The following is a 26,074-nucleotide window of genomic DNA, read 5'->3' as shown; positions in this document are numbered from 1 at the left end:
GTGAGGTGCATGTGTGAACAACCAGATCAGGAGGATATCAGGAGCAGTCTAACTGAAATTCACCTCCAAAATAAAGTTAATTTGAGTTTGTTGATCTTGAGGAATTTACTCGCCATCACAGGAAAACTAGCGTTGTAATCTCGAGGTTAAGATAAATAAACTGAGATCGTGAGAAAACAGGAAACGGCGTCAGAGGAAATGTGTAGACGCATGTCCTCTTAGGGCTTCCGTCTCTTTTTGTATAAACTCTGAAAGCAGGGCTGTAAACACCTCGTCTCTAAAAACACTTCCTGCAGATTTTCAAATTAAAAGTACCTGACTGCTGATCAGCTCACTACATTTTAATGGAGCCCCACATGTCAGCGGGGCAGAAGGCGAGGAGTCAGACTGTCACTGAACTCTGTCTGACCTTTAACTGACTCACTGGGATAACGTCTGTTCTCTGTTGATCAGACTGGGACGGTCCCAGTGAGCCCAGTTCACAGAGTGTGTGTGTTCCTGACGGCTACAGATCACAGGCAGAGAGAGGGAGGAATGCTGTGAATGATGGGAGAAAGCTCGGCTGCCACGCTAGCCCTCTGATTGGCTGCTTCCCTCGGGGCCTGCCCTATAAGGAATCAAGAGAGGGAGAGAAGGAAAGGAAGAGGAGGAGGGAGAGAGGGAGGAGGCCCCGCTCCATGTTTGGGATGGAGGGATGGATGGAGGAGGTGGAGGGTTGATAAAGTCACTCTCAGCAGGTCGGACGCTCACTTCTGTCCTGCCCCGCCCTCACGTCCCAGCAGGCCCTGCACTGCCACGGTAAGAACCTCCATCTCCTCCAAACCGTCTCCTTTACCATCTCCTTCATCGCCTCCTTTTCATCTTCTCTTACACTCCTGTTTGCTCTTTTTGAATTGCTAAAAAAGTGCAGACCATCTGCTTCTAACTTGTCTTTTGATCATCTTTTCTGCTCCAAAATCATGTCCTCCTCCTCTGTATCGCCTCCTCTTCACCTCCTCTACACCTCCTTTGCTCTCTCCTTCATCACCTCCTCTTAAACTCCTATTTACTCTTTTCGTTTTAAATTTGCAAAAGATGCAAAATAGCTTTTCTTCTGTCTCCTCTTAGATCATCTTCTTTGCTCCTAAACCATCTCACCTCCTCCATCACCTCCTTCACTGTCTCCTCCATCATCTCCTTTACTGTCTCCTCCATCATCTCCTTTACTGTCTCCTCCATTATCTCCTTTACTGTCTCCTCCATCACCTCCTTTACTGTCTCCTCCATCACCTCCTCCATCATCTCCTTTACTGTCTCCTCCATCACCTCCTCCTCCACTCCTCTTTGCTCTCTTGTTATATTTGACAAAACTTTCAAAAATTGTGAGACGTCCTCTTCTGTCTTGTCTTAGATCTTTCTTTCTCGCCTCCTCCTCACCTCCTCTTTGCTCCCTAACTGTCTCCTCCATCACTTCCTCTTTGAATCCTAGTTGATCTAATCATGTTTCATTTGAAAGGTGCAAAACATCTTCTTCTGACTCCTCTTTGGTCATCTTCTCACCTCCTCCATCACCTCCTCTTTGCTCTCTTGGGGCTAAATATAACCTTAATTATCTTCTCTTGCCCTCCTAGTCATCGCCTCCTTCTTCACCTCCTATTTCCTCTCCTCTATCTCCTCCTCACTTCCTCTCACAATCCTATTTGCTCCTCTTCAAAATCTGTCCTCAGTCACCTCCTCCTGCAGATCCATATCCATCACCTCCTTTTTCTGAACCTCACCCTCTCCTTCCTTAACTCCTCCTCTCACAACCTTACCTCTTTTGCTAATCGATTTTTTTGGCACATCTGTAAACAAAAACATGCACGTTTCTATTCCTCCTTCTCATCCTCTCCCTTCTCCTAAAAACTCCCATCTACACCTCCCCCTCTTCTGCGCTGAGGGTTAGGGTTAGTTACCTTTCCATTCTCCACTTTTGTATAAAGTTCTTATTTTTTACCCTCCTCCATCTTCTCTGCCTCCTTCACTTCCTCTCCTCTTCATGTGTCTCCTCCTCCTCCCTCTTAGAACGTTCTAATTTTTACCCTCCTCCATTTTCTCTGAATCCTTAAAACCTTTCTCATCATCTCTGCTTCTTCTCCTCCTCTTGTTTCCTCTGATGTCTCCTCACCTGTTGCACCTGTCGACCTCAGATCTGCAGAGAGAGTCAAACAGACTTTACACATATTTTTGGTGCTGACGTACAAACGTTCATATTTAATATCTTAATATAAATATCTTCTCTGAATGAGCTGCTGCGTCTAAATTCTACAGAGCAAGTGTTAAAAGTTGTTAACAAGGTTTGGCAGGTGTTGAGGTGTGTTTGGTTTCATTCTCCTGCTGTTGAGTTGAAGCCCTTGTTGCCTTCGTTTAACACTTAAGAGTGGAGACTGGCAGGTGAGCCGGCGGATTCAAAACGCACTCCTTCATCATCATCATCATCATCGTCATCCCTCAGTGTTCACTCTCGTCATGATTTCTTAAGATTTAGATGTCAAACTTCATCCCTAAACTTTAACGCATCCACCAGATTTGTTCCTCAAATGTCGGTGACTTTATGGATGAATTGCTGGATTAAGGTTAAAAAAAAAAATTCTGATATTTCTTTAATAATGTAATTTAAAGTTAGGCTTCAGATATCAAAATTTTTACATTTAATTGAACATTTGAAAAGGTTCGGCTATTTCAGTTAAGAGCTCCAAATAACTTGTGTCCAATCATTATAATGTGCTGTAAACGATTCAGCCAGCAGGGGGTGTAACTTCATCGAGCTACAGCAGGAAGCGAACAAGAAATCATTTCACATTCAGGATTCTTTTTGTAGATGAATCAAATGGGATCTTTATTATGAATCACGATTCTGTAGTTTGGATGAATCTACCGGTAGCTTTTTAAAACGGTCACTTTAATTAATTTCATTTTTAAAAAAATTCAAAAAAAGACTTTCATTCTTCTCATTCTTCAGATTTAAAAGTCGTTTTAAATTAATATTTTAAAGTTTTCAGGTGACGTCTCCCGCTGAGAAAACTTCGATCTGGAAAATGATGTTTCTTCTTCTTCTTCTTCTTCTTCTTCTTCTCACATTTTTCCTACTGTCTGAGGTCAAAACTGCAACACTTTGTCATTAAATAAAGCTGATTGGTCGAAAAATATCTGAAAATTCAGGTGGAGATTTTACTCGACAGAGTTGGTGGTCGGTCCTGAGGCTAGACGCTGGTGCAGAATTATTGAGATGGATTTGTTTTGTTGAACGATCTAACTCAAGATTGTGAATCCAGGGGCGTCGGTAGCCTAGTCTAAATCAAACCTGTGACACCTTTCCCCGCTGTCTCTCTCGCCCCGGTTTCTGGCTCACTGTCCTATCTCTGAATTAAAGGAATAAATCAAATAATTTAAAGGTCATTTGCAGTAATTTTCACTAATTGTTGACGTTTGGCTTTGACACCTGGCGCCGATTGGTCACACCCACTTTTCTTTTTTTAAACACTGATGAAATCCTTGGGTGGAAAGGTGTTTCTTTCCCTCATCAGCTGATTTTCTTCATTATTAAAGCTTCAAGAATATTTTGCAAGCGCTAACGTTTTTGTAAGAGTCTTCTTTTTGAGTTGGCACCGATTCCTTTGAGGTTTTTTAAGATGCGGACGCAGATGTTTTGTGTGCTTATTCTTTTTAATCTCTTCTGCAGACTAACTGAATTTCTACTTTGACCAGAATCAGCCGAACACTAAATAACCTGCAGCCTCAAATACTCTGTACAGCCCCAAACATGAAACTAAATATTTCTGAGTTATGCCAGAATAGCCGACATGTAAAATAACAGCAGATTCATCTTTACACATCAGAGGTAAGCAGACCAAACTGAGGGCAAAATGAACCCATGCTCTCCTGTGAAAAGGCTCCTGCTGGCAGCACAATCAGATAAATATTTGATTCCCAAATTAAATGACTAAATATGGTCTAAAGGCATCTCCGTCTCTCTGTGAGGGAGAGAGGGAGACAGGGGGAGAGGGCGAGCGAGGCAGAGTGAGCACAGGGAGAGAGAGCATACCAAACACAGGCACAACTCCACTCCATGCCCTAATTAGGAAGTTTTCCCAGAGTGCTTTGTTGTTCATTCAGTGGAGGACAGTAGTGGTGCACCGAGGGGCGATGGAGGAGGAGGGGGGGGGTGATGTCACAGCTGTCACGTTTAAACCTCATAACTCCAAGTTTGGTGATTTGGATGTTTTAGTCGGAGGTTGTTGATTTTTTTCTGGATATCTCTGACTGTCAGAAGGGCTTACAAGGTTTTAACACTCCTTTATCTTCCTCAGTCTGTGGTTCACAGGGTGGGAAAACCTCGTACCTGCAGTTTTTTTTAACACACTACTACAGATGTTTAACTTTAAAGAAGAAGACTGTGGACATGTTCAGTAAAACCAGTAAAAACCTTAAGAGAAAGGCTGTCAACAATATTATTAAAAAGGACTAAAACGACATCTATTTCATAAGACAAAAAAAAACTCCTGCACACTCTCTAAATTGTACAAAAACTGTGTGTATGAATATACTTGGCTTTGTGACGATGTGAGGACAATGAAGTGACAGCTCGCTCACTCTGTGGGGACCTCAGGCGTGTCAATGTTCATTTAGGTGTTGTGTGTCCATGATTCATGTTATATTGTGTGAACACACCTGACTGCTAACTCACGCGGTTTAATGGTTGGCTTAGAAATGTGTAAACCATTTAACCCTTACCTCACTGAAATTAAACCGTTTCAGTACATCTTGGCATGTTTTGGGACCAAAATGTTGCCAGTGTTTATGTGCAATTTAGACAGTGTGCAGGAGTGTGTCTGCAATTTTTTATATTTAAAAAAGAATTACCCAATATCTCGGAATTACCCAATATCTCAGCCGTGGTATCAAACAGGTATCGATATCGTCTGATTTTTACTAGAATCAAATCAAAGTTTTAAATTCAGGAATCTTGACGACTCGACTGGACAGTGTTCCTTATTACGAAACAATAATCACAACTTCTCTCTCTCTCTCTTGCAGTGTGACTCGGTGTCGTAGTGTCGTCGTTGCTCGCCCACAGCGCCCCCTGCAGTCATGTGTGATGATGAGGAGAGCACCGCGCTGGTCTGTGATAACGGGTCCGGCTTGTGTAAGGCCGGGTTCGCCGGAGATGACGCCCCCAGAGCCGTCTTCCCCTCCATCGTGGGCCGACCCAGGCACCAGGTGAGAGAAGAGAGGAACAGGCTAATACTAATGCTAACACTGCACAATGTATACTGCTGGTTGTGTGTAGGACAGATACTGTAGAAGAAGCGGTGATTGTCTTTTAGGCCTATTCATGTGTTTAGGCCCCTCCCCCCTGCTGGACGAGGAGCGACGAAAAACAGACGGAAATTTAAAACAAACATCATCATCATCAATAATTCTCAAATGAGTTTCCCTGAGCAGGGACAATGAGCTAAACACAAAGCTAACGAACTACTAATAATTTTTTGGGTAATTCAAGAAGGTCCAAGTCACCATGCTGCCTTGGTGACTAGAAAAATGTCTTGTAATGTAAGCACCAAAAGAAGCTCAGAGGTGATGTCTGTTCATCCTTTTTGTCCAAGGAAGTGACCATATTTGGAGAAGAGGGCAGAGCTGGAAAAGAGCCTGGGAAACCCTAGCTCCACCCATTGTCTGACGTCTCTCTCTCTCTCTCTCTCTCTCTCTCTCTCTCTCTCTCTCAGGGAGTGATGGTGGGAATGGGGCAGAAGGACAGTTACGTCGGAGACGAGGCTCAGAGTAAAAGAGGAATCCTGACTCTGAAATATCCCATCGAACACGGAATCATCACCAACTGGGACGACATGGAGAAGGTCTCACAAACACACAGATATCCCTCTTTTAGTTTGATGTTCTCCTTCTTTTTGATCATTATTAAAAAGAAGTTAACCTCTATCTGCGCTGTGATTGGTCAGATCTGGCATCACTCGTTCTACAACGAGCTGCGAGTGGCTCCAGAGGAACATCCCACCCTGCTGACCGAAGCCCCGCTTAACCCCAAAGCCAACCGCGAGAAGATGACACAGGTACTCCTACAGAGCTACAAAGAACTCGTTCAATCCTACACATAAATGAAAGACAACACATGAACTGCATCACATCATACAGAAGCATACCATTACCCCTACTGCAGCACGGCAACATTACTTTTGGTTTGTTTTGGTTTTGGAGCGCACTTAATGTTTGCTTCAGCCACACTGGTTTTCAGAATAAAAGTCCTGATAAATGTAGTAGCTTTATCGAGGCACAGGAAGTGACCAGCTGTTAAAAATGGTGCAGAGTTTAGCGGCTAAAGAGTCAGATATTCCTTCTGTTCTGTCTCAAGGCAGCAGGAAAAGATGAATATAGTCATTAAGGTAAAGTCACTGTGACGCTTATTGAATTTATATTAAACCAATGTGTATGTGTTTCTCTGCAGATCATGTTTGAGACCTTTAATGTTCCTGCCATGTACGTGGCCATCCAGGCCGTCCTCTCTCTGTACGCCTCCGGAAGAACCACAGGTTAGACCACACTCTTCCTCTTCACTTCTCTGTGCTGTTTGCCAATATCCATCTCTGTTTGTTCATAAAAACTGAGATCTCGAAAGAAAACATTAAACCTCAGACAGTTTTTACTTTGAACTTTGTACTTTTCGATCCATAACAAATTCCTTTTTACCGTTTCTACGTTAATCTTCTAAATTTTCAGTACTTCATTTCCTTTCATAATGCAGCTGGAAGTAAGTAAATTACCCCCAGCTGAAAACAGTACAAAAATACAAAATAAAAGCCTAACAAACAATGTTTAGAAATGCAAAATAAAGGAATTTCAAACATGCGATCAATAAAGAGATTGATCACGATTAACTATTAAAATCGTCGTTAAAACTTCATTAATGACATGAGTAATTTACTCACAACATGAAACAACCACTCAGATCCTTTCTGTCTGTCTGTGCAGGTATCGTCCTGGACTCTGGTGATGGCGTCACTCACAACGTGCCAATCTACGAGGGTTACGCTCTTCCTCACGCCATCATGAGGTTGGACCTGGCAGGTCGCGACCTCACCGACTACCTCATGAAGATCCTGACAGAGCGCGGCTACAGCTTCGTCACCACTGGTACGTCTCCGCCCACACCTTTACATCAGGTAACATGACGTGTGTCTGACTCTGTGTGTGTATGTGCAGCGGAGAGAGAGATCGTGCGGGATATCAAGGAGAAGTTGTGTTACGTTGCTCTGGACTTTGAGAACGAGATGGGAACGGCGGCAACCTCGTCCTCGCTCGAGAAGAGTTACGAACTCCCGGACGGACAGGTGATCACAATCGGCAACGAGAGGTTCCGCTGCCCGGAGACACTCTTCCAGCCCTCATTCATCGGTCTGTATCGATCCAGCTATCACTTCTCCTGTCTGTCTCTCTTTCTGTAGACTCACCTGTCTGTCTGTCCCTCAGGTATGGAGTCAGCAGGTATCCATGAGACGACCTACAACAGCATCATGAAGTGTGACATCGACATTCGTAAAGACCTGTACGCCAACAACGTGCTGTCAGGAGGAACCACCATGTACCCGGGCATCGCTGACCGCATGCAGAAGGAGATCACTGCTCTGGCGCCAAGCACCATGAAGATCAAGGTCAGAGAGAAACAACAAAGATGAAGACTTTACACAAATAGCAGAAACTATTTTAATAAGGAAAAATTAGATTATTCTCTTAAAATCCCCTCAAACCATTCAGAAACCCTTTAAAATAAGTAAGAGTGCATTTAATCCCATTTGTCTATCTGTATTGGGTGTAGCCTCTAGGTCTGAAGAGGAAAGCCAATGTGCAAGTGTCTTAACCATGCATTCTCTCTTATGTCCTCCAGGGGGCGACTCCACTAGTTGTATATAAGTCTGTGATAAAATGTTCCTACTTTTCAGTTGATTTATTCCTCCAGAAAACTCCTGCACACTGTCTAACTTGCCCAAAAATGTGTTGCAATGTGTGTGTGTATGAATGTTCTTGGTTTTATAACAATGTGAGGACCATGAAGTGACCGCTCGCTCACTCTGTGGGGACCTCAGGTGTGTCAGTGTTCATTTAGGTGTTGTTTCCATGATTCATGTCATATTGTGTAAACACACTTGACAGCTTACTGACATCCCGACAGTCTCACATTGATTTCCAAATCACATTGTTTGATGGTTCACTTAGATATGTGTAAACCATTAAACACTTATCACATTGTGATAAAAAGTGCATCTTGGTATATTTCGGCACCAAAATGTTGCCAGTGTTTTTGGGTGCGTACTGTATTGAGACAGTTTGCAGGAGTATGTCTGCAATTTTTCATAGTTGAAAACAAGAAATTACCCAATATTGGGTGCTTAGGAATTCTATTGCAATGGACCTTGAGTCTAATAATAAAAGTTGATGATGATGATATTCTTGTAGCCGTGGTGTCAAACAGGTATCAGCATTGTTTGATTTTTTCTAGAATCATAGCAAATTTCAAAAATCTAATACAGTATGACAATAACTAAACACATCTTGCTTCATCAGTGCTAATGTTAGCTCATGACTGACCAAGCATTGGCCTGGTCCCTCAATCCTATTTTGTCCAGCTAAAATACCCAAACTCAAATCTATGTAACAGTAGTCTGTACACCATAGTGTTGTCATGTACCGTATTTTTAAACTTTGATATGATTCTAATAAAAATCAAATGTTATCAATTCCTGTTTGATACCACAGCCACAAAAATGGGCAAAGTCCTGTTGCGGTGCACATTGTGCAATAAAGACAGTGCGCGTTCTCTTTCTCTGGAAGCAGCTTTTGGTTAAAAATAAAAAAAGTATCTTAAGTAAAAAATAATTCATAACCCCAGTATTCCAATAAATATCAGGGTTTTTTTTACATCCAACTCTTATTAAGTCTGTTATCGCTCATTAAAAACCCCTTTAAAAAATCTGTTTTAATGATGATTATAATATTGAATAGGACTGACAGTTACCTTTGAATAACACTTCATTCGAATGTTGTCCTGCAGATCATCGCTCCCCCGGAGAGGAAGTACTCTGTGTGGATCGGCGGCTCCATCCTGGCCTCCCTCTCCACCTTCCAGCAGATGTGGATCAGCAAGCAGGAGTATGACGAAGCCGGACCCTCCATCGTCCACCGCAAGTGTTTCTAGAAAGGTCCGTCTGGGTCCCCATCTTCTTCAGCAGCCCCCCCCAACACAGTCCTATCATTGCCCTCACTGAGCACCAGCTACCAGGCCCAGATCAGCTACCAAAACAGAAGCACGAAGCATGTAAAAATAAAACTCTTTATTTGCTCCTGACAGATGGTAAAGACAAGTGATGTTGTCCTGTTTTAAAAAGTATTTTAACTGGTCAGAACTTCCTTTAGTAAATTGTGTTTTTTAGTTCAAACATCGTCCTCCTCTGCACACTTAAAACTGTGAATGTGGCGCTCAACCTCCAATCTTTAAATCTCCATCTCAACCTCCCCCTTTGCTCCACCTGCGCCCCCCACCCCCAAATCCTCCATGTTGGTTCTGTTTCTTGTCGAAAAAGTGTTTTTATTTTTGATGAATAAAGCTTGAATGTTTCCCGCTGGTGTTATCTTCCATCGTTGGGGAGAAGAGCACATTCACACAGTTATGATGATGTCACACAGTGTTTGATGATGTCACGCAGTGTTTGATGATGTCAAAGGTGGTGCCGTCTGCATTATGAACATGTTTGAAGTGAAGCAGGTGTGTGATGTGACGACAGCTTGGAAGAGACAGACGATCGCCCCAGGACGACAATAAAGAGCTCTCATACAAGATCAATGTGTGTGTGGTTATTTAACTCTTTAGTCACTTAAAAACGGTTTCAGTCTTTTTCTTGAGTTTCTATGAAACTCTGTTTCTGTTAGCCTGAATGAATATGTATACTTACGTGTTAGAGATGTGACAAACATTGCGATAAAATAAAAAATCACACAAACATGGACAATTTTAATCGATTAGACAAAGTTTTTTTTTTTACAAAGCATACAGCGCTATCTGCTTTCGACCTCTCTTCTTTGACGTCAGTAGCTGAAGAGAGGCGTACAGACATGGAGGAAGCAAGTGACGATTTTGAGGTTGTGAATGCGTTTTTGTTTTATTAAGAAAGAAATAGCAATGGGTTTAAAAAAACAAAAACGTCAGATGCTGCCTGACATCCAGAAAACACTGCACCAACTTCAACACACACAAACAAACGCACACACCTGAACATTGACACGTGCTGGTGCACAAGCTGAGAACTCATCCATCTAAAGGGTAAACACTCAGTTCAACAAAATCATTTCTGCATCCCTACACAGTACTAACCTTCATAAGACAGGTGTGTAGGAGTGGCATCAATCCTTCAAATGTTATAATGTTTATAATAAAAATAAGGAAATCTGAAAATAAAGATTTGAGTTTTTCTTCATCTGGAAACTCAATTGAGATTACAAGAGTGACAATTTGGAAATTTAACAGAAACTTGTTTTAATTTTTCCAGCAAATGTGTTAATTTTATTTGTTGGTTAGAGTCTGTGGCTCTGTGAAGCCGACAGCTGATTGGTTCAGTGTGACTATCTGCACTGTGAAACAATGCTGACGTCTCCTCAAATGTAAGATCTGATGGTTTCTCCCTCCATGCTGACTAAATAACAAATTATCATAAAAACAAAAATTCCATAAAATCTCAGATTTTCTGTCAAAGGAGAAAACAGGAAAGCACCAAGTCAATATTCATGGTTAAATTCAGGTGTTGTTTTTCCAAAAGAAGGCACTCCGTCACTTCAACTTTCACAAAAAACTTTGTATTTGTTCTTCATTAAAACACGTCACATCTTACACCGCAGGAGAATTCTGATGCAGCAAAATAAAACAGCAAAAATATAAATTTATATCAAAGTACAACCAGGAGCTGATTACAAAAGCACAAATACATTTTGTAGAACAAATCTCACAAAAAGGCCCAGAAACCTGAACGCTGAATGTGTTAAAACGTTTCCTTCAAAAAAGTTTAATTTCCCTCATCTGCTCACACACACATGCACACACACTCACACACACACACACATTCACAGTTTCAAAGGACAAACAGCTTTTCAGTAAACGGACAGACAGCGACCCCTGTCTGTCACCTGAGGTCCAACAAGCTGATTTTTGATTCTTTCACCACCACATGTTTGCACACCTGAGAGGGCGAGAGACAGAGGGAGAGAGAGACAGAAGGTTAAATAATTTTAGTTGAAGCATCGAGTGTGAATAAACTTAAAAGAATCAAATAAATTTAAAGGTACAGTTAAACATTTTTAAAATATTAATTTTCTCTGTTTTAGTTTGAAAGCATCCAAATCCAACATGTTTTCATAATGTGGACATGTACAGGAGCTTTGTTCTGTTGCCGTGGTATCAAACTGATCAGAATGTTTCTCACAGTAAAGAGAGCTGGCTCCTTGGAGTGAGGATGGAAACCTTTCAGTCTGCAGCCAGAAACCTCCAACATCCCCGAACCCGTTAGCTTGAACACACCAGTACTGAGAGAGAGAGAGAGGAGTCGGTTAAAAAATCTGAGGTTAAATCCCACCTCATGAAAAAGAAAAATCCTTCCTACATCTGTGATGTTCTTTATCTTTAAGTTACAGTCTCTGTACAGTTATCTGATGAATGTTTCATATTTAGATCATCAGATAAAAAATACAACATGGCAGCAGTGTCTTAAATGAAGACAAATACATTTAGGAAAAAACAGCCTGTGAGTCCCCCCCTCCCCCCTAAAAAAAGAAGAAAATGTGTACATTTCGTTTAAATGTTTCACTGAAAAAACGATATCATCAAAAAAAACAACAATCTCTTCTTCATTTGTGTTACATTTTGCTGAAAGGAGTCATTCTGTGTGTATATAGTATATTCTGTATGTATGCGTGTGTGTGCTGGACCCACTCGTTGTGTTTGGGTGCGCAGACGATGGCGATGGCCTCCGGCAGCATCAGCTGATATGAACAGTGTGTGTGGAGGTCGACACTGGAGAGGAAGGCCGTCTGAGTGGGATGAGTCTGAACACAGAGACACGCAAGGGACGAAGGTAACACACTAAACATAACATCAGATGTTGTTTGAACTCATTACCAATATGTTTCTCTTAAAAGTAGTCTGTGCTCCTCCTCATCGGGCAACGTGTCTGCACCAAAACATACCGAAATAATCTTCTATGTAATGTAACCGTGTAAACCATCAAACAGTGTGAGGCTGACACGATGTCAGTCAGCTGTCAGGTTTGTACTCACACTATGTAATATGAATCATGGACACCAAACACCTAAATAAACACTGACACACCTGAGGTCCCCACAGAGTGAGTGAGCTGTCACTTTATGGTCCTCACATCGTTATAAAAACAAGGACACACACACACAGATTCACAAATACAGTCATTATTTTTGTCCAATTTAGACGAAAGCAGCAGTTCCTCTCCTACACACCTGTGTTTGCAAATAGATGTAGTTGACACTCCATCCATTTTTTCTTCTAGTTGTTATTTCCTGTTTTATTTTGGTACTTACCCTCATCTGTGTCTTCCAGGTACTGTTTCTCTCGTTTCCCGCTTGTTCAGCCCCGCCCTGGTTAAACATACCTACATTTCATTCCCCCTTGATTGTCTGTGTATTTATTCCCTCCTCATCCTACCAGTTTGCTCGTGAATTTTTCTGTGAATGATTTCCGCCTAATTTTTTGACCCTACCTTTGCCTGCTCCTAAGGATTTGTTTGCTGATTTGATTGGTTTTTCCATGTACCGAACCAGACTGAATAAACACCTGCCTGATTTTAATCTGCCACTGTGGAGTCTTGAGTCCATTGTGTTTACTTGGTAGTTGTCAGTAATAGTAACATTTTCAATCATTAAAATAACAGATTGTATAAATGTTAGATACAGTACCGAGAAAAGTACTGAAGTACTTCACATTTAAACAACCTTACTCGTATGTCCTGTGTTTTGAACACATGAGATTCATATAAAATGTTCTTTTAAGTGGTCAGAAAATGTCTAAGTCAAAGAATGTAATGTGAATTTCAGCTAATATTAAAACAATGATTTCTGCTGCTGAGTGAGACCTCTGTCCGCGTTTCCTATCTCTGCCCCTCTCACTCTTGTCATCTGCACTGTTGCCATGGTGATATTTGATCATGGAAATGAAGGGTAGAAAAAGTACAACAGAGGTAATTTTGTCTGTGTGTGTGCATGATTAGTGGTTTTGTGTGTGTGTGTGTGTGTGTGTGTGTGTGTGTGTGTGTGTGTGTGTGTGTGTGTGTGTGTGTGTGCATGAATAGTGGGTGTGTCCTTGGTTTTATAACGATGTGAGGACCATTAAGTGACAACTCACTGTCTCTGTGGGGACCTCAGGTGTGTCAGTGTTTATTTAGGTGTTATGTGTCCATGATTCATATTACATAGAGTGAACACACACCTGACAGCTGACTGTCACACTGTTTAATGTACAGTTATGTTAGATGCACCTGAACACATCACTTACATCCCGAGGACTCAAACCTGACGAGTGTTCAGCTTAAGTTTAGCGTACGTGTAGCATGTTTGTTCTTGATGATCTTACATGAATCCAGCCGAGTGTCAGCAGGTTCTGTTGGTCCTGGAAACTGAACAGTTCCTCCACGTTCTCCATGTCGCAGAAATCAGGACCAGCCGACTGTTTGGGGATGACGACGTGGGTCAACATGAACTCGTTGTGCGTCTGAGGACGAGAGCCAATCACAAAGCGAGAGGAGAAAACCAGAGAGAGGGAAACATGAGATCTCCACTTGGGTTGTCATTTTTATACTTCCATAACGTTCTAGTCAAAATCAAACCATTTATTGTAACCTGTTTTAATAACATGGTGACAAAAATAGAAGTCCTTGACACCCTATATGGCTAAAAAAACATTTTCTGAATGTGTAACCAAATGTGTTTTTCTGCAATTTAGATAGTGTGTAGGAGTTTGCAAACAGTTTGTGATGAATTCATTCCTCTCCTATGCACCTTTCTAACTAAATAGATGTAAGTTTAAGGGCTTTATATGTGGTTTTTCACACTTAAATAGAAATCAAGTATATCCTCTGAAAGTAACTCTGTGAGTCATGACTGTCTACAATGGGTGTAACACCCGAGTCCCACTGTCTGTGATGTTTTCAGAGTCCTATCTTCACTTTGTTTACATCGCCGGGACAGCCAGCTGACTCCTCCCCTCATGTATAAAAGTTGTTTAATTGAGGGACTAGAGAAAAGAAGAATAACATACTGTACTCACTGCTTAACTGTGTTTCTAGATCACGCTCATTTCAGGTAAATTTACATGCAGTGTGAAGATACCAGCATAATAAAGATCGCTAGCATTAGCATGCTAACACAACAATGCACCGCGAGCCTTTAAGTCATTTTCGATACTAACAATCGTTGAAATAACGGAGATTGTACTGTGAACGGATGTATAAAAATGCATCAACTTTAGGAAAGAAAAACTCCATCACAACAACCAAAACTCCAGCAGAAGAGCGCCACATCTTAAAGCAGTGGCCAAAGTCAGAATTACAACTTATGTCATCTATATGAACCCAACAGGACCTGTAAATAAATAATTATTTATTTACTTATTTTTAGTAAATAAATAGTAAAATAAATTGCAACTCAATTGTTGATACTTTGTAAACTAATCGATATATTTATAAGACCTGTAATGATTTATATATATTTTTTAGATATCGCACCAGAGTATTTAGGAAAGACAACTCGTTAACTACATGCAAGCAAACAAAAGAATTCAGAGCTGTGTGCACATGGTGATCAGGTTGTATGGTAAGAAGTGGCATAAATAATAAATACCCATGTAAGTATAAATACCTCATATTTGTACTTGAGTATTAAATGTATATGTAAACAGTCAGTAAACAGGAAACAGTCTTACCAGTCGTCCACAGAGGACTCCACAAGTCTCGATTCCTCGAGTCGTGTTCGAGTCGGCGAGCAGGAGGAAACGATATGTCAGATCTCTGGGAATTACCACCCGCCTCAGACCCTCCACTCTCTGAGCTACACACACACACACACACACACACATACACACACACACACACACACACACACACACACACACACACACACACACACACACACACACACACACACACACACACACACACACACACACACACACACACACACACACACACACACACACACACACACACACACACACACACACACACACACACACACACGTAAGTATATTAAATACAAACAGCATACAGGTCGTGGTTGTAAGGTTCTATCGGGTGCTTACTGTGTACTCCAGCCAGCGTGGCGGCTGGTTGGCTGATGGGAGCTTGTGGCCTGTTCCTGTTAGGATCCGCCCCTTGAGTCCGAACGTTGTTTCTGATTGGCTTCTTGGACAGACAGGAGCCGTCTGTCACCTCAGGCACTTTGTTGTCCGCCTGCAGGAGAGACACTTTACTGCAAAAATACTACACTGAATACACTAATACTGATCTGAACTCGGCTCCTGAAGATTCTCAGAGTTTCCAAGTCGTAATAACGACTTCAGCGGGCGTTCCAGTTGACACTTCCGACTGGGAACTCGGAATTCCTGACTTTCTTAGATCAACTTGAACGCAGCATAAGTTACAGCACTTTTGCGGCTTCTTCAAGATCTAACAGTTTCTGGTTTTTGAATGGTCGATTCAGAAGCGCAGACATTGTATTATTGGTCGTAGTTTTGTAGTCCAGTATTGCCTGCATCTCACCTTTGGCTCTGCCTCCTCTTCTCTCCTATTGGCCAGTTCCTGCCGCCTCAGCTGGTCCTCAAAGTATCTGAACTGTTCGGATTCTATCTGCATCCGTCGCAGAGCGGCGACTCGCTGTTTCTCCTCCTCCAACATCAGGAAACGCCTCCTGTCATCGTCCAATAGGGAGAGTCGCTGCAGCTGCTGGTCACACCCATCCACCACCACGGGCTGGCTCTGAGCAAACAGGAATAATCATAATAACTTAACTTATAAAGCAACTTTTAAAATGAGTTACATAATGCTTTAACAGAAAAATCAGGACAAACAGAGGCAGGTCTTTAAAATGAAATCTACACAGAAGGTCGACAAGAACGACGCAAATAAAAGTAGTTAAAGAGATAAAACAGGAAAGGTAGTTAAAATACTTAAATAAATTAAGTAATACTAAACATTATACAAAGACTACAAGACGATGACATCACATCAGGGGAAATAAAACAAAGATAAAAAAGAGGTAAATCAGTTAATAAATAAAAGCAATAAATGACAACTAGAAGAGGAAGGATTAAAAACAGATAAATAGATGAAGAACAGTAAAACAAATAAAGGAAAAAGTAACAGATACATAATTTCAATCATTTTACATTCGATCAACTTTCTTAAAGGTCACATATTCTGTAAAATCCCCCAATGATGAGAAAAGTCCATCCTCTCCGTCTTCTTCCTGCTCCACTTTTCAGAAAATGTGTGCTCAAACAGACCGTTTGGAGATTTTCCCTTCATGACATCACAAAGGGCAGTAGTCCCTCCCCCAGGTGGGTGACACTCCCACAGCTAGGTGTTTGTTCTGCCCTCTGAGTCTGCCTTCTCACTGTAAACAATAGGACATGGAGCGAGAAAGACCGAGACACCCAAGCCCTTCCAGAGAGGGGGCGTGGTCAGACACAGCTCATTTACATATTTAAAGGTACAGACACAGAAACAGCCTGTTCTGAGCAGGGCTGAAATAGAGGGGTTTATAGACATGATCAAATACAGGATCAGAGTGGATTTAGAACAAGAAACTTGTCACACACACCACACCACACCACACCACACCACACCACACCACACCACACCACACCACACCACACCACACCACACACACACACACACACACACACACACACACACACACACACACACACACACACACACACACACACACACACACACACACACACACACACACACACACACACACACACACACACACCTGGGCTCTGAGGTACTCGCTGTGTTCCCTGCTGTATTTTTCCTGAAGACGTTTCTTCAACTCGTCTTTACGAGGAAACGCGACTTCCTGAAGTTTCTACAGAGACGACCGCAAAGGAATTATAAAAATGAAAAAGCGCAAATAACTACAAATGAATCAATCAGATGTTTTTCTCTTCTTCTTATTATTATTATTTGTAATGAATATTTTGTACCTTCATGATGAGCTGCTTCTCGGGGACGCTGCACTGCTGGTAGTCTCTGTGACCGGGCAGCTTCTCCACAAACAGCCTGAACACAAACACAGGTATGATCCCTCGTTTACTCTCGTCTGTAATCAATAAAATAAATAAATAAATCTGATTGGTCGTCGGTCGGCCTCACGTGATGAACTTGGTGTAGAGGACGTAGGTCTCCAGACTGCCCTCCTCCAGGTAAACCGCCGCCATCCGCTCCATCTCCACGCCGGAGCGGAAGTAACGTCTCGGCTCGATGTCCTCGTTGATCTCCACGCTGTAGCCCATCTTCCCCAGCGCCCGCACACGCTCCGCCGCCGTCAGAGACACGTCCGTGTAGTCAGCCTCTGCTGCTAGCTTCTTCTGCAGAACACACACACACACACACACACACACACACACACACACACACACACACACACACACACACACACACACACACACACACACACACACACACACACACACACACACACACACACACACACACACACACACACACACACACACACACACACACACACACACACACACACACACACACACACACACACACACACACACAGGTCAGAGCTGAGCAGGAGTTGTACACAGGAAGTTGAGTTTTTAGATTTTGGTTCATATTTTTAACCAAACGAGAGAGAGGGTGCAGCTGACCCTTGACCCCTCGCTCCTCTCCTGCTGACCCTCTGATCAAAATGTTGCCAAGGGCGCGCTGGTGGTGTAATGATTAGGGCGTGCGTCCCATGTGTTGAGACTCTCGTCTCGAGCGGCAGGCCCGGGTTCGCCTCCACCCGTGGCCCCTTTCCACATGTCATTCCCCGCTCTCTCTCCCTGGTTTCAGACTCTATCCACTGTCCTCTCTCTCTGGTTTCTGACTCGATCCACTGTCCTCTCTCTCTCTCTGGTTTCAGACTCTATCCACTGTCCTCTCTCTCTCTGGTTTCTGACTCTATCCACTGTCCTCTCTCTCTTCTCTCTGGTTTCAGACTCTATCCACTGTCCTCTCTCTCTCTCTGGTTTCAGACTCTATCCACTGTCCTCTCTCTCTCTCTGGTTTCAGACTCTATCCACTGTCCTCTCTCTCTCTGGTTTCAGACTCTATCCACTGTCCTCTCTCTCTCTCTGGTTTCTGACTCTATCCACTGTCCTCTCTCTCTCTCTCTGGTTTCAGACTCTATCCACTGTCCTCTCGCTCTCTGGTTTCAGACTCTATCCACTGTCCTCTCTCTCTCTGGTTTCAGACTCTATCCACTGTCCTCTCTCTCTGGTTTCAGACTCTATCTACTGTCCTCTCTCTCTCTGGTTTCAGACTCTATCCACTGTCCTCTCTCTCTCTCTGGTTTCTGACTCTATCCACTGTCCTCTCTCTCTCTCTGGTTTCAGACTCTATCCACTGTCCTCTCTCTCTCTGGTTTCAGACTCTATCCACTGTCCTCTCTCTCTCTCTGGTTTCAGACTCTATCCACTGTCCTCTCTCTCTCTCTCTGACTCTATCCACTGTCCTCTCTCTCTCTCTCTGACTCTATCCACTGTCCTCTCTCTCTCTCTGGTTTCAGACTCTATCCACTGTCCTCTCTCTCTCCCTGGTTTCTGACTCTATCCACTGTCCTCTCTCTCCCTGGTTTCTGACTCTATCCACTGTCCTCTCTCTCTCCCTGGTTTCAGACTCTATCCACTGTCCTCTCTCTCTCTGGTTTCTGACTCTATCCACTGTCCTCTCTCTCCCTGGTTTCTGACTCTATCCACTGTCCTCTCTCTCTCTGGTTTCTGACTCTATCCACTGTCCTCTCTCTCTCTCTGGTTTCAGACTCTATCCACTGTCCTCTCTCTCTCTCTGGTTTCAGACTCTATCCACTGTCCTCTCTCTCTCTCTGGTTTCAGACTCTATCCACTGTCCTCTCTCTCTCTCTCTGACTCTATCCACTGTCCTCTCTCTCTCTCTGGTTTCAGACTCTATCCACTGTCCTCTCTCTCTCTCTGGTTTCAGACTCTATCCACTGTCCTCTCTCTCTCTCTCTGACTCTATCCACTGTCCTCTCTCTCTCTCTCTGGTTTCAGACTCTATCCACTGTCCTCTCTCTCTCTGGTTTCAGACTCTATCCACTGTCCTCTCTCTCTCTCTCTGACTCTATCCACTGTCCTCTCTCTCTCTCTGGTTTCAGACTCTATCCACTGTCCTCTCTCTCTCTCTCTGGTTTCTGACTCTATCCACTGTCCTCTCTCTCTCTCTCTGACTCTATCCACTGTCCTCTCTCTCTCTCTGGTTTCAGACTCTATCCACTGTCCTCTCTCTCTCTCTGGTTTCAGACTCTATCCACTGTCCTCTCTCTCTCTGGTTTCTGACTCTATCCACTGTCCTCTCTCTCTGGTTTCAGACTCTATCCACTGTCCTCTCTCTCTCTCTGGTTTCAGACTCTATCCACTGTCCTCTCTCTCCCTGGTTTCAGACTCTATCCACTGTCCTCTCTCTCTCCCTGGTTTCAGACTCTATCCACTGTCCTCTCTCTCTCTCTGGTTTCAGACTCTATCCACTGTCCTCTCTCTCCCTGGTTTCTGACTCTATCCACTGTCCTCTCTCTCTCTCTGGTTTCTGACTCTATCCACTGTCCTCTCTCTCTCTCTGGTTTCTGACTCTATCCACTGTCCCCTCTCTCTCTCTCTGGTTTCAGACTCTATCCACTGTCCTCTCTCTCTCTCTGGTTTCAGACTCTATCCACTGTCCTCTCTCTCTCTCTGGTTTCAGACTCTATCCACTGTCCTCTCTCTCTCTCTCTGGTTTCAGACTCTATCCACTGTCCTCTCTCTCTCTCTGGTTTCTGACTCTATCCACTGTCCTCTCTCTCTCCCTGGTTTCAGACTCTATCCACTGTCCTCTCTCTCTCTCTGGTTTCAGACTCTATCCACTGTCCTCTCTCTCCCTGGTTTCTGACTCTATCCACTGTCCTCTCTCTCTCTCTCTGACTCTATCCACTGTCCTCTCTCTCTCTCTGGTTTCAGACTCTATCCACTGTCCTCTCTCTCTGACTCTATCCACTGTCCTCTCTCTCTCTCTGGTTTCAGACTCTATCCACTGTCCTCTCTCTCTCCCTGGTTTCAGACTCTATCCACTGTCCTCTCTCTCTCCCTGGTTTCAGACTCTATCCACTGTCCTCTCTCTCTCTCTCTGACTCTATCCACTGTCCTCTCTCTCTCTCTGGTTTCTGACTCTATCCACTGTCCTCTCTCTCTCTCTGGTTTCAGACTCTATCCACTGTCCTCTCTCTCTCTCTCTGACTCTATCCACTGTCCTCTCTCTCTCTGACTCTATCCACTGTCCTCTCTCTCTCTCTGGTTTCAGACTCTATCCACTGTCCTCTCTCTCTCTCTCTGACTCTATCCACTGTCCTCTCTCTCTCTCTGGTTTCAGACTCTATCCACTGTCCTCTCTCTCTCTCTGGTTTCTGACTCTATCCACTGTCCTCTCTCTGCATTAAAGGCACGAAAAGCCCAAAAATATATCTTTAAAAAAAAACGTTGCCAACATATTTGTGCAATTTAGACATTTTGCAGGAGATTGTTTTCAATTGTTGGCGATCAAAAACAACAAATTACCCAGTATCAGGTGTCTAGGACTTCTATTTTTTGTTGCAGCGGTGTCGATATCATTCGATTTTTACTAGAATCACATCAAAGTTTTGAATTCTGGTATTGTGACTAAAGCCTCGACGGTGACTTTAGTTTAAAACACTCCATCCGAGTAAATGAAGATCGTTTCATCACGTCACCACTGCTCATCAAACGGGAACATCTGACAGCTGAGCTGGAGCGTGTTTTCAGGCAGGAAACTGAGATTTACGGTCCCCGCAGGGAGCCTGAATGCAGCGCTTGTTGGAGGAGGACAAATGCTCCTCTGTCGGGAAAACGCTTTTTATTCAAGACAGAACGTCGAGGAAGAGGAAGAGGAGGAGACCGGAAGGAGAGAAACTGAAGGAAGAAACAAATCTGAGAAACAGATATCGATGATCTGGACTCACATTCACACATACAGACAATTTAGAGTCTCCAGTGAACCTAACGAGTGTCTTTGGACTGTGGGAGGAAGCCGGAGTACCCTTCCTTGGCTCCGCCCCCCCCGCTGGGGCGACGTCGTACGGGGAAAGTGGTAAAGTTAACGGATGGATCTTGTGAGTTTAGACGCCGTATGTCAAAAAATGTCAACGTTTTTTTTTTCTAATCCCTTCTATTCGATTCTATATTGATAAAGGTTAAATTTAGATGCATTTATTGTCTCACTACAAAACTGGAATTTTAAACTTCGGTAAGAAACTTTTAAAATTCTGTCGAAACACTTAAAATAATCCTTAAAGAGATTTTCAATATGAGAACGTAACAAATTCAAACAGTTCTCTCTCTCTCTCTCTCTCTCTCTCTGTCTCACTCTCTGTCTCTTTCTGTCTCTCTCTCTCTGTCTCTCTGTCTCTCTCTCTCTCTCTGTCTCTGTCTCTCTCTCTCTCTCTCTCTGTGTCTCTCTCTCTCTCTCTCTCTCTCTGTCTCTCTGTGTCTCTCTCTCTCTCTCTCTCTCTCTCTGTCTCTCTCTGTCTCTCTCTCTCTCTCTCTCTCTCTGTCTCTCTCTGTCTCTCTCTCTCTCTCTGTCTCTCTCTGTCTCTCTCTCTCTCTCTCCCTCTCTCTCTCTCTCTCTGAGAGACACACACACACACACACACACACACACACTAAACTCACCAGCGTGTGTATGCTGAAGCCTTGTTCCATGGTGTAAAGGAGTGTGTGTGTGTGTGGGTGTGTGTGTCAACGGCTCCGGTCAGCCCACGGCCTGGTCGTCCATCTACCACCTCCCATGATGCTTCACTGTGGGGGGGAAACGATAAACAAAAACAAAGCGTCATTGAGGAGAAAAAAAAAGAAAAAAGCGTTTTATTGCGAAATGTTCCTTTAGCAGCAGCTAGCATGGCGGCTAACGCTAAAACAAGTCATCAGCCAAATCAGAGCGCCTCGTGCTGCGTGATTGTCCTTGAGTTTGGTCCATGGTTACCGTGACAACGGGCAACTCTCAGTGAGTCAGCCACTTTAACAATGAAGAGACAAAAACACCAAAGCAGACAAAGAGAGGACGACCTCTCACTCCTCAACATTTGCAACAGCTAGAACGAGCAGATGGAAACTCGAGCAGCAGATGAGCCGCCGCAGCGACAAACAAACAGCTCTGAATCACGCCGTCGTCAACACCGTCTGCTGCAGTCGGCCTGGAGGAGGTCACCATGGCAACCGGTGCATCAAGGCCGTGGAGCAGGAAAAACAAGAGGAGCACTGAGAGTTGAAAACATGAATTGATGAAACTTCAAGTAATAAAAATGAAACGAGGCGTTACCATGGAAACATGACTAAAGATCAGTCGGTTTTGTTTAAACTTTGGTACTTTTAGAAGCGTGCTGAGCAGCGCCCCCTGCAGGTTTGATTCTAAAGTTGTATTTATTGTGGCGCTCTGTTGACCCTGTAATGATCCCTGCAGCCTCTAGGGGGCGCTCACACAACTTTCCCCTCAATGACCTGAAACCTGAAGGAGTGAAGAATGTAACCTGATCCGCTTGAAAACCGGTTCTGGTGTTTCAGGTGTGTTCACGCTGCAGACATCCTGCTCGACCACATTCACTGTAACACACACACACACACACACACACACACACACACACACACACACACACACACACACACACACACACACACACACACACACACACACACACACACACACACACACACACACACACACACACACACACACACACACACACACACACACACACACACACACACACACACACACACACTGAGAGCGTTATCTCCCTCGACAACGAGCTTTACCTGAGGAGCGTCTCTGAGCGAGGACGGGGACACAGATGTTTATCTCAGTGAGGAGGCGTGGTTGAACCCGTTGTTGGGTATCTTTCAAAAGCTGTGATTGGTTGAAGCGATAATGGGCATAATGAAAAAAGAGGGTGATGTCACTCGGGTGTAATCGTAGAATCGAGTCAGACTTCATTATTCTGTGAGATGATATTAGAATAAATGTGTTCACCTGTTTGAGCAGAGAGACCCCCCATTACGTTTTTGTCAAACTGAATGTATTTATATATATTTTTATTTTTTGATGAGTCTGTGTCTTCTTGTGTTGTCCTGTTAGTATCTATGTTACGACAGTCGCTAAAGGTCAACTAGCTTAGGGAGCTAAATGAGTGTTTACTATTTTATTGTCTTGTTTTTCTGTTGAATTGGGGCTTTTTGTTTTACTTTATGCAGATACTCTGATTTACTCCTACGTGACATTATGTTGTATTGTCTGCAAAAAATGTATTAAAAAGATTTGGAAACTAAGCTGCAGCAGTCGACCATCAGAAAGATGGAGAACGATTTCTACGAGTTTGTGTGCAGCGGCCTTTTTCACCTGCTGAAGGTTCAATCAAAACGTGAAGAAACTCTTCAATATGATCCAATAAGAATTCTCTCAATCAAGACTCCCGTCTGTAGGGGCGCCGAGTGGTTAGTACGAGGCTTAATGCTGCATTCAGGTGCTGCTCGGGTGGTCCCAGTTTCCGAGTTTGGAAGTCGTTTGTTTTCCGACTTCAGCGTGTTCAGAAAGTCGTAAATGTTGTAACAACAGCGAAAAAAAACAGCGTTGATGCTACAAAGAAGAAGATCTGAGAAATGTTTCTGTTAAAAGTGATATTTTAGCAAAAAGTTGATGTGCAATACGTGAATTCATAAAAAGTATGTTAACATTAACAAAACATATTTTGCCCCCCATGTGACGGGTGAAGTCGAGAAGTCGGGCACATCATTCTTTTCAGAGATTCCGACTTGAGCAGGTGTTCATGTGCATTTTACAACTCGGAAACTCGTATTTCCGATGTTTTACGACACCACATGAATGCAGCATTAGTCCTCGCCTCTCTTATGACCTCTAAAGACTCTCTTCTCCCAGCTCTGGAGAGCAGCCCTCCTCTGGCAGCCCTGCAGCGTTCTGCCCCCGCCAGAAGGCTCCCAGAGAGTCGGCCAATCAGAAGAAGGTGGGCACGTGGGGGGGGAGGGGGGGGGGGGTCTTAAAGAGACAGCAGCGGATTTTTTTAAGCTGCTAATCATGCAAAGCTGCTCTGCAGGTTTCACAGACTGACAACACAAGAGGAGATCTTTAAATAAATCAAATATTACTTTGACTCTTTAAAGGAAGTCCTGCATAAATAAGACTTTTCAAAATAAGATTCAGGTTTTTGTTACAAACACTTTCCTCCAGATGAAGCACTTCAGGATTATTTCAGTTAAGGTTCATTAATTTCTTCAGCAAAGATGATTAGAATTATTTTAAATCGTGTTTGATATTTTCTTCAAATGAGAAAATGACACCTGATTGGCTGAAGGTGAGCAGTAAATCAGCGCGCGCTCACTCAGTTGCACCTGTCTCTACCTGACCACCTCACGGATGATGATTGACAGCTCGGATGATTGACAGCTCGGGAGGAGGACACAGACAAGAGGGACAGAAAGCTCCGGGAGGACGGGGACTTCATTTACCGCTCTGATGTCGCTCCGACGTCCACGGTCCGTCCGCATCACCGGGTCACGTGAGGGGATACCCCGGGTCACACCTGTCCGTCCACACCTGACCCGGGTCTGACACCTGACCCGGGTTAAATGTAACCTGGGAGAAATAAAGCAGATGTGATGAAGCAGCTGATAAAATGGCTGAAAGCTCCCGAGCTGCTCCTCACGCCGCGGACAGAGATGGTGGAGAGCGAAGATCCTCTCCGCACGAAGATGACTCACTCACTTTTTCCGGTTTCACTGGCGAATGGGACGATACTGCACATGCGCAGTACTTCTGCCAAAGGGAAGAGTGAATCTGTAGTATCTGTGACATCTCACACTGACAGATTTTCATGATACCAAACTGTGGTGATGTGAGGTAAAGGTTTCATGATAAGAACAATTAAAGGTTATTTCTAAATGAAGTCACATCTGATAAATCTGAGCAAAGTGACACTCATCTCATTAAAGTGTTATATTATGATGTATATTTTAATAAACCTTAATGAGTCTCTTTTTAAAGAAGGCAAAAGTGTTGAAATGTGAGGTTTTATTAAATTAATGTTCAGTTCAAATGTTCTCAGTTAAAGAACTCCCCCTCCTCCACCTTTTCAAACAGTCCCCTCCTCCACCTTTTCAAACAGTCCTCCTCCACCTTTTCAAACAGTCCTCCTCCTCCATCTTTTCAAACAGTCCTCCTCCTCCTCCACCTTTTCAAACAGTCCTCCTCCTCCATCTTTTCAAACAGTCCTCCTCCTCCATCTTTTCAAACAGTCCTCCTCCTCCTCCACCTTTTCAAACAGTCCTCCTCCTCCATCTTTTCAAACAGTCCTCCTCCTCCATCTTTTCAAACAGTCCTCCTCCTCCTCCACCTTTTCAAACAGTCCTCCTCCTCCATCTTTTCAAACAGTCCTCCTCCTCCTCCTTTTCAAACAGTCCTCCTCCTCCACCTTTTCAAACAGTCCTCCTCCACCTTTTCAAACAGTCCCCTCCTCCACCTTTTCAAACAGTCCCCTCCTCCACCTTTTCAAACAGTCCTCCTCCACCTTTTCAAACAGTCCTCCTCCTCCACCTTTTCAAACAGTCCTCCTCCACCTTTTCAAACAGTCCTCCTCCACCTTTTCAAACAGTCCTCCTCCACCTTTTCAAACAGTCCCCCTCCTCCAC

At 43.6% G+C, this 26,074-nt stretch overlaps 2 protein-coding genes across 2 annotated transcripts; one reads left to right on the top strand and one right to left on the bottom strand.

The window, feature by feature from the left end:
- The first annotated feature begins 639 nt into the window (after nt 1–639).
- acta2 (actin alpha 2, smooth muscle) lies at nt 640–9,864 on the top strand. The gene is made up of 9 exons (XM_020657440.3): nt 640–798; nt 5,056–5,238; nt 5,745–5,873; nt 5,976–6,086; nt 6,479–6,563; nt 7,003–7,164; nt 7,234–7,425; nt 7,501–7,682; nt 9,080–9,864. Exons 2-9 carry the CDS (start codon nt 5,110–5,112, stop codon nt 9,221–9,223), a joined length of 1,134 nt encoding a protein of 377 aa, XP_020513096.1. The 5' UTR covers nt 640–798; nt 5,056–5,109; the 3' UTR covers nt 9,224–9,864.
- A 152-nt stretch (nt 9,865–10,016) lies between these two features.
- Nucleotides 10,017–25,151, bottom strand: stambpl1 (STAM binding protein-like 1). The gene is made up of 12 exons (XM_065949513.1): nt 24,896–25,151; nt 22,052–22,177; nt 17,475–17,689; nt 17,306–17,381; nt 17,092–17,187; nt 15,855–16,070; nt 15,395–15,545; nt 15,020–15,144; nt 13,673–13,810; nt 12,005–12,117; nt 11,499–11,598; nt 10,017–11,255 (listed from the first exon to the last, which is right to left on the bottom strand). The coding sequence occupies exons 2-12, from the start codon at nt 22,079–22,081 to the stop codon at nt 11,199–11,201; spliced, it is 1,317 nt and encodes a 438-aa protein (XP_065805585.1). The 5' UTR covers nt 22,082–22,177; nt 24,896–25,151; the 3' UTR covers nt 10,017–11,198.
- Between the last annotated feature and the right edge of the window lie 923 nt (nt 25,152–26,074).

Source organism: Labrus bergylta, chromosome 21 (assembly GCF_963930695.1).
Source record: "Labrus bergylta chromosome 21, fLabBer1.1, whole genome shotgun sequence".
NCBI lineage: Eukaryota > Metazoa > Chordata > Actinopteri > Labriformes > Labridae > Labrus > Labrus bergylta.
The sequence above is the reverse complement of the archived record's forward strand: the minus strand, read 5'-3'. Positions and strand labels throughout refer to the sequence as shown.

Coding starts and splice junctions, on each gene's coding strand:
- acta2 (XM_020657440.3), top strand. CDS start 5,110: ATGTGTGATGATGAGGAGAGCACCGCGCTGGTCTGTGATAACGGGTCC. Junction 7,165..7,233: donor CTACAGCTTCGTCACCACTG/GTACGTCTCCGC, acceptor GTGTATGTGCAG/CGGAGAGAGAGATCGTGCGG. Junction 7,683..9,079: donor CAAGCACCATGAAGATCAAG/GTCAGAGAGAAA, acceptor GTTGTCCTGCAG/ATCATCGCTCCCCCGGAGAG.
- stambpl1 (XM_065949513.1), bottom strand. CDS start 22,081: ATGGAACAAGGCTTCAGCATACACACGCTG. Junction 11,599..12,004: donor TGCGCACCCAAACACAACGA/GTGGGTCCAGCA, acceptor TCTCTCTCTCAG/TACTGGTGTGTTCAAGCTAA. Junction 11,256..11,498: donor AGGAGCCAGCTCTCTTTACT/GTGAGAAACATT, acceptor TCGCCCTCTCAG/GTGTGCAAACATGTGGTGGT.